General features: G+C 37.9%; 1 protein-coding gene across 1 annotated transcript; it reads left to right on the plus strand.

Moving 5' to 3' along the window:
* Positions 1–6,929: 6,929 nt before the first annotated feature.
* LOC119663624 lies at positions 6,930–7,859 on the plus strand (the record flags this gene model as incomplete). Its single annotated transcript, XM_038073233.1, has 1 exon — positions 6,930–7,859. A coding segment is annotated over exon 1 (930 nt), but the record flags the coding sequence as incomplete, so codon positions are not given.
* Between the last annotated feature and the right edge of the window lie 234 nt (positions 7,860–8,093).

The following is an 8,093-nucleotide window of genomic DNA, read 5'->3' on the forward strand; positions in this document are numbered from 1 at the left end:
ATCAATGAGAACATCCATGATTGTGGATTGCGTACGTTGCAAATTTATCGTGGCGATTGTCATTTGGATGCTCAGCATGTTAATAATATTGCCATATAATTGGTCATGTTCGTCCTTAACTAACCTTTTGGAGATCGCGTTTAATTGAGTCTCTATACCCTGGAAATTATTTTTGAGACTTATCTGGTTTTTTTTTATAACGTTAATTGTGGAGTCAATTATTGATATTTGATTTTTGAGCAGATGTTTGAGTTTGTCATCATGATCTTCTAGGGTTTTGATCGTCTTCGACATGTCACTTGCATAATTGGAATCGAGTACTCCAAACAGAGAACTTGCTATATTCCCAACTAAATCGATTGCCCCTCTCTTATTTCGGGCGCTTGACATAAATTCAAATGCTGTTCTCAATTCACTTTCTGCTTGCTGGAAATGATGAACCACAAACTTGCATGTTGAATTTAAGTTGCTTTGATCACATAGCTTCAAAAGATTCAACGTTGAATCCTTTAGTATGTCCAGCTCTGTATTAAATGGAGCTAAATCGTAATAGATTATCATTTTCCAGTGGGATGTTATCAATTTTGTTGTTCCTACTTGTTCAAAATGTATGCCAGGAGCGGAGCGAAGTTCAGTTACGTTTACTGGTGAACAAAGAACAATCGGGAGTAAAAGTAGAGATATCAGTACTGTAGTTAATTTTATATTGGAGGACACACGTCTTTGTTTTCGTGGGACTATCTCATTGTCCATTCGTTCTTCTTTGTTATGGCGATTCTCCTGTGTTTTAATAGGTTTGTTTTCAGGAAATAAGGGTGCTAGTTTGTGAATTGGTCGCTTTAACATGCCTGTTGCGGTTTTGACATCTACGACTCGTATAAATCCATCATTACCCTTATATGTCTTCATTATTCGCCCTAAAGGCCATTGCAAAGGATGTACATTATCTTCTTTAAGGATCACCAGTGTATTTTCTTCAATGTTTTTGCATTCTTCACGCCACTTGTTTCGAACCTGTAGTTCCATTAGGTACTCTGCCCGCCATCTTTTCCAAAACTCTTGTTTTAAGTGTGCAACCAGATTCCATCTACTCAAAAGAGATGATTTTACCTTTTCACATGTTGCGTCTACGGGTGCTGTTAGTGCATCATCAACTAAGAAATGACCTGGTGTGAGAGCCTGCAAATCATTTGGATTAGACGACATTGGTGTTAAAGGTCGTGAGTTTAAAATAGCTTCTATTTCTATAATGACGGTTTCGAGTTCCTCGTACGTTAACGTTTCAGTTGAAACGCTTCGGACCAATAGGTACTTTGCTGATTTAACCGCTGCTTCCCATAGTCCACCAAAATGAGGTGCACGAGGAGGGATGAAGTGAAATGCTATTCCCTTGTTGCTGCAAGTTTTTGTTATTTGTTCCTGAGCTACATTGGAATGGATTGTTGTTGTTAATTCCTGCAACTTGTTAGAGGCACCGACAAAATTCGTTGCATTGTCACAGTATATATTTTGGCAGCATCCGCGTCGTGCGATAAAACGTTTTAATGATCCGATAAATGCTTCTGTTGTCAAGTCGCTTACCAGTTCCAAGTGTACTGCCTTTGTCGCAAAACAACAATAAACTGCTAGGTATGCCTTATGCGGACGTTTTCCTCTCACCTTATAATGCACCCAAAAAGGCCCACAGAAGTCAACTCCGGTATTAAAAAATGGCCTGTTTGGCTGTACTCGATGCCTTGGTAAACTTCCCATGACTTGTTCAAAAGTAACTGGTTTACATCTAGTACAACGAACACAATGGTGAATAGTTGATCTTGCCATAATTTTACCCTTGATCGGCCAAAATTTTTGTCTCGCTGCTGCCAGCAGTGCTTGACCGCCGCAGTGCATATTTCGTTCATGTATGTCTTTCATTATCAGTTTTACAATAGGGTTATTGTATGGAAGGACTATCTGATGCTTTTCATCATATGTAAGTGATGATGCTTCTAACCTTCCCCCCACGCGAATTATCTTGTGTTCATCTAAAAATGGCATCAGTCCAGCAAGTGTACTTGCAGGTTTTACTGTTTGGTTGCGTTCTAACTGAATTAATTCTTCTTTTAGTTCTGACTGTTGTATGTACTTCACTATATGCCTGAGTGACAGCTCCAGTTCCATAGGGCTTAGAGCCATAGTGATATTGCTTAAATTGGTTCGCCTTGCCCGATTTACAAATCGCAGCATATATCCTACCGTATGTAGTAGAGTTCTAAATGAATTCCTGTGATTGATTCTATCGATCCAATGGATATCGTAATCAGTTGAGATTAAGGCCACTTCCCTTGTCGTTTGTTTCCATTCAGGATTCACCGGATCAATACAGAGAGTTTTATTGAATTTGCCAGGCCAGTTGCTTTCGGAACCATGAAGAAAGAGTGGACCGTATAACCACAAGTTATTTTCGAGTAATTGAGCTGGCTTGATACCCCGTGATAATGAGTCAGCTGGGTTGTCCTTAGATCTTACGTGACGCCATTGATTAGGCAAGCTAATTTCATGAATTGCATTGATTCTATTTGCTATGAATTGTTGATGCCTTGCTGATGAAGAATTGATCCAGAAGAGAACGATTTCTGAATCAGTCCAATAATATGTTGCTACATCATGATTTATATTGTTCTTAACCTTTTTCATCAATGTCGCTCCTAATAGAGCTGAACACAGTTCTAACCTTGGAATCGTTTGTTTTTTGAGTGGAGCAACACGAGACTTGGAACACAACAATCGATTTATTAGTCGACCATCCATTAGTTTCGCTCGAACATAGACTGCGGCTCCGTATGCCTTTTGTGAAGCATCACAAAATACGTGCAATTGTATTGATTCAAGTGCTGGCATCTGTTTTCCGAATATATGACGATCTATTTTAAATTGCTCTAGTACTTGTAGATCGTCATAAAAGGTAGTCCACCTAGTGTATATTTCGGTTGGTACTGCTTCGTCCCATGTTAATTGTAGTTGCCATAGGTCCTGAATTAGTATTTTTGCTGTTACGAGTACTGGACCTAGTAGTCCCAATGGGTCGAAAATTTTGGCTAGGTTCGAAGTAATGGTTCTTTTAGTAATGATTTTTAGTGGATCCAGTTTAAATTTTATGCGAAATTGATCTTCTTTTGGTTGCCAAGTCAATCCTAATGTTTTGATTGATGTTGCGTCGTCACTTTGAAAGTCCAAATCAACTTCTTGATCTTCTTTTGCAATATTTTGAAGAAGTGACGGATGGTTGGCACACCATTTACGTAGCTTGAATCCTGCTGATTCCAACAAACCTTTTAACTGAGTTTGTATATCTTTGGCAGTTTGGAGACTATTTGATCCACTTAGGCAATCATCTACGTAGAAGTCATTACTTAGTGCTGCTGCACCTAGTGGATATTTTTGCAACTCAGATTTCGCCAACTGTTGTAAGCATTTAGTAGCCAGATATGGGGCTGATCGTGTTCCATAGGTGACTGTTTTTAATCGATAAAATTGTAAGGGTTCGTTATTATTGCTTCTCCAGACTATTAATTGATATCTTTGATCTTCGGGCTGAATAATAATTTGTCTGTACATTTTTTGAATGTCAGAACAAAAGACAAATCTTGGGCACCTGAATCGAAGTAAAATCGCAAACAATTCCTCTTGAATTGTAGGGCCAGTAAACATTGTATCATTTAACGATAGTCCACTACTCGTCTTGCACGATGCATCAAATACCACTCTTAATTTCGTGGTGCTGCTATCGGGCCGTAAAACGCCATGATGTGGGATGACATAATGAGGATTAACTTGGTTGATGTCAACCCTTTCCATGTGTCCGAGATCAGCATATTCATTCATGAACTGTACATACTGTGTTTTGAGTATTACATCCTTATCGAGTCTTCTTTCCAACGCTAAAAACCTGTTAATGGCAATGTGTTTTGACTCACCAAGCAACGATGGATCTTGCTTGAAGGGTAATCTGACACTGAATCGACCGTCTTGATTCCTTTTCATATAAGTTGCAAAATGAGACTCGCACAACTCTTCGGAAGGAGACAGATTTTTGTTTGCCTTTTCTGGTTCATCTAGTTGCCAGAACCGCTCGATAACCTTCATCGTATCTTGCTCATCTTCAGAGCATATTCCACAAACTTGTGGTGAAATAATTGAATTTTGGTTAGATATTTTTCCCACCACAAGCCACCCAAGCAATGTGTTCTGTAGGATGGGGAGACCTCTGCCAAGGTTTATTTGGCCGATGGACAATAGTTGATGAGAAAACTCAGCTCCAAGTAGGAGATCGATTTTGTTTGGGGTATTGAACGACGGATCTGCCAGATTGATGTTCTGTGGTATTTTCCAGCTTGAGCTTTCAATATGAATGCTCGGCTGGTCACACACAATCTTAGGTAATACATAAGCCTCTATTCGGCTGCTAAATCCGTTAATTCTGGACGAGAAAGCTAAATTGATTCGTTGTTGCGCATCTTGTTTTTTTTGCCCCACACCTTCTATACATGCTGAGGTCTTTTTCGGGTTTTCACCTAACTTCTTAATTATTTGATCGGTTATCAGGTTGACTTGGGAGCCGGAATCCAATAATGCTCTGCACTCAATTTCTCTTCCATTGTTGCCTTTAACGACAACACGTGCAGTTCCTAATACCACATAATTTTTTTGGATGTTGAGATTGTTGGAGAACAGAGAAGCAGGATTTTTTGATAATGATGCCTTCTTAATCATGGATGCTTCAAGTGTGCCTTCTAAATGCAGCAAGGTGTTGTGTTTCTTGCTGCATTTTAAGCAACTGCCTGATGTGCAGTCTTTTGTGAAGTGACCATTTTTTAGACAATTGAAACATCGTTGCAATGATTTTATGAGATGTAGCCTCTTAGCTGGGGTGTCATCCAGGAACTGCTTGCATAGATGAATTGGATGATTATCTCTCTTGCATATTGGACATTTAACTGGTGCAGTGTTAGTTGTAGCCACTGTCTTAACCCATTTTTTAATTGATGCGCTATTATTTATTGTTTCTAGCGATTGGAACCTTTGTTCAATAAATTGAAATAGTTCCTTCATAGTGATCAGCTCTCGATTGTTTGATAATGACTGCTCAAATGCTGTTTGTGTGATCTTGTCTAATTTCTTCAACGTCATATGAACAATTATGACGTCCCAATGTTCGACTGGAATGTTCTGCGCCTTAAGTCCCAATAAACACTCTTGTGAAATGTCATGCAATGTTTTAAGGCCAGAAGCGGTTTCAGTTGTCATTGCTGGTAATGCGAATAATTTGTTTAACAATGCGGTAACTAATAATCTACCATTATTGTATCTAGCCTTCAGAATCTCCCATGCGGTAATGTAGTTCTCAGCTGATGCTGGCAAATGCTTTATCAGCTTTTTGGGATCACCAATCAAGTTAGTTGTTAAGTAGAACATCTTTTGGAGAGGTTTGAATGGTTGTTCGTCTATAAGTTGTGTAAACAGGTCTCGAAACTCTACCCACTTCAGCTGGTTTCCGTCAAATGTTGGAATCGTTAACTGTGGTAATTTAACTGCCTGAATTGTTGAATTGTGCTGGTAGTGAGAATTGGATGATTTTAGCTTGAGTTTCAAACAAATCTCCATGTCTTGGAGTTTTTGACTAATTTCATAATACAATTCCCAGGAGTACCTTTCAATGAATTCTTCTGATGTAGAATTCCATATTTTTTCATTGTTGTTATCGAATGCTTTGTGATAACCTTCTATGAAAGCAAGCTTGCAAGAATAAAAAACTTCATTTTGAGATTCTTGGCTTGCCATTTCAATTTTTTGACTGGATCTGTCAATGACATTTATGAGTGCTCGTTGATTACGCAACACTCTTGATAATTCTTCATTTTGTTGAAGCTGCATTGGATTTTGATTGTGTTGCCTTGGCGGCTTTTCCTGAGCATTTTCTACCTCTTGCATTTCGATAAATGCCTTGTTAAAAATACCCAAGTATTTGTTTGTCAATTCAGTTATGTTGACGAATCAACAAAAAATTAAGAACTAGGTCATGAGTTAATCGCTCACACCTGTTGCTTAATTTCTTGGTTGACGAATCAACAAAAAGTAAAAATTAGGTCATAAGTAAAGCATTCGCAACTATTGCTTATTAAGCAATTTGTGCGAATTAAGCAATAAGTTATTTTATTTATTGTATGTTTTGCAATTACGTTTGCATTTTATTTTGTATAAAAGAACAAATCAATTTAAATAAAATCAGTTGTTGAAAGTAAATCAACGTCTCACCAATCATTTATTGTTTCCCCCCACCAGTGGTAAGGGACATAAAGATTGTTAATGAACATTCTTGTTCATTTTTGGTCCTTCGAGCCGGATATTTAAAGTTTCCCCCACCAGTGGTAAGAGTTTCAAATATACCTAACAAAGAGACTTAAGTCTAAGATTGAAGTTAATAAAAGAGTACCGAGGCTTTAAACATCGGAGTGAAGTTAATACAAGCGTACCGAGGCTTTTAACATCGGAGTGAAGTTAATACAAGCGTACCGAGGCTTTTAACATCGGAGTGAAGTGAAAGCAAACGTACCACCGAAGTGAAACAAGCAGAAGTGTACCGAGGCGCTTAACAAATCAAATCAAATACTAACAGAGGACATCATGGAGATCGAAGAGATAGATTAAGTTATCCAACATCAAAAGGACATTGAAGGTGAGATCCAGAGGATCTGGATAAATTTTAAAAAGGATTCTTCTACAAGATATTCAAAGCAGTATTTTGAGACTCGTTTGGAAAATTTGCGTCAGAAATGGAACGCATTTGAAGACAACAATGATATATCACAAAAAATTACTATGGCCAGTTACAACAAAGACGGAATGAAATCGAAAATCGATTTAATAATGAATTGGAAATAATAAGGCAAATGGAGCAAAGGGAATCTCAAGTTTCAAGGCATCAAGTTATAAGAGGGCAAGAAGAAGCTCGGTCACCAAGGAATCAAGACATAAGTATCAATGACGAAGTCGCCATCACCGGGCCATGTGATATTACGAACAAACGTTTAGCAATCTTAAGTACAAGTCTGTTGCAGATCAAAGAGACAATAGACTTAACGAAAAGTATTGAAACGTTACAGTTAAAATTGGAAAAATTGAAGAATTGTTGGGCAAAGATCTCACAATTAAACGATGAATGTCTGTTTAACAATGATGAAATAGACCAAGGAGATTTCATTCAACTGGAATCGATATACGAAGAAGTATATATCCAGTTACAAGAAGAACTGAACGTTCGCAGTCAAAACGTTTCAGAAACTAGAACAACCGTAAGTAACAATATCAAACTACCACCGTTGAATGTACCAATATTCAGCGGCAGAATTGAAGAGTGGTGTCCATTTTGGGAATTGTTCGACCGGTTAGTTCAACAAAACCATAATCTAGTGGATGTAGAAAGGATGCAGTACTTAAAAGGAAGTCTACGTGGAGAAGCCGCCAGACTTATCAATCATTTAACAATAACAGCGAACAATTATACAGCGGCAGTTGAACTACTGAAACAAAGATACAACAATCCAGCAATACTTGTGGACAATCTTATCAATATGTTATTGTCGCTCAGAGCTATAAGAAATGAGAATGTACAGGATTTAAAAACATTAGTGGATTCTTCTAGAGAAGTGTTATATGGTATACGTAATTTAAATGTGGACACGTCAAGTTGGGATCCACTAATTATACAGATACTGCTTCCAAAATTAGATGGTGAAACCAGAAAATTATACCAACATTCAAGAGGGGCATCAACACAAATACCGAAATTGAGCAGCTTATACGAGTTTATCGAGAGCAGAGTTAGAGGATTGGAGGCAATTCGTGACACAAATCGCGAAAATAAGAATAATTTTCGACCAACAGCAGTAAATACAAAAACGCATGTAAATACAATACATACGCTATGTTTAGTGTGTAATGGTGACCACCAATTAATTCGATGTTCAAAGTTTCTGAATATGAAGGTGCAGGAACGTCGTGAAAAGATTATGAGCGCCAAATTATGTTTTAATTGCCTTCAGAGTGGGCATTTT

Source organism: Teleopsis dalmanni, unplaced genomic scaffold, assembly GCF_002237135.1.
Source record: "Teleopsis dalmanni isolate 2A unplaced genomic scaffold, ASM223713v2 unscaffolded_contig_0659, whole genome shotgun sequence".
Classification (NCBI taxonomy): domain Eukaryota; kingdom Metazoa; phylum Arthropoda; class Insecta; order Diptera; family Diopsidae; genus Teleopsis; species Teleopsis dalmanni.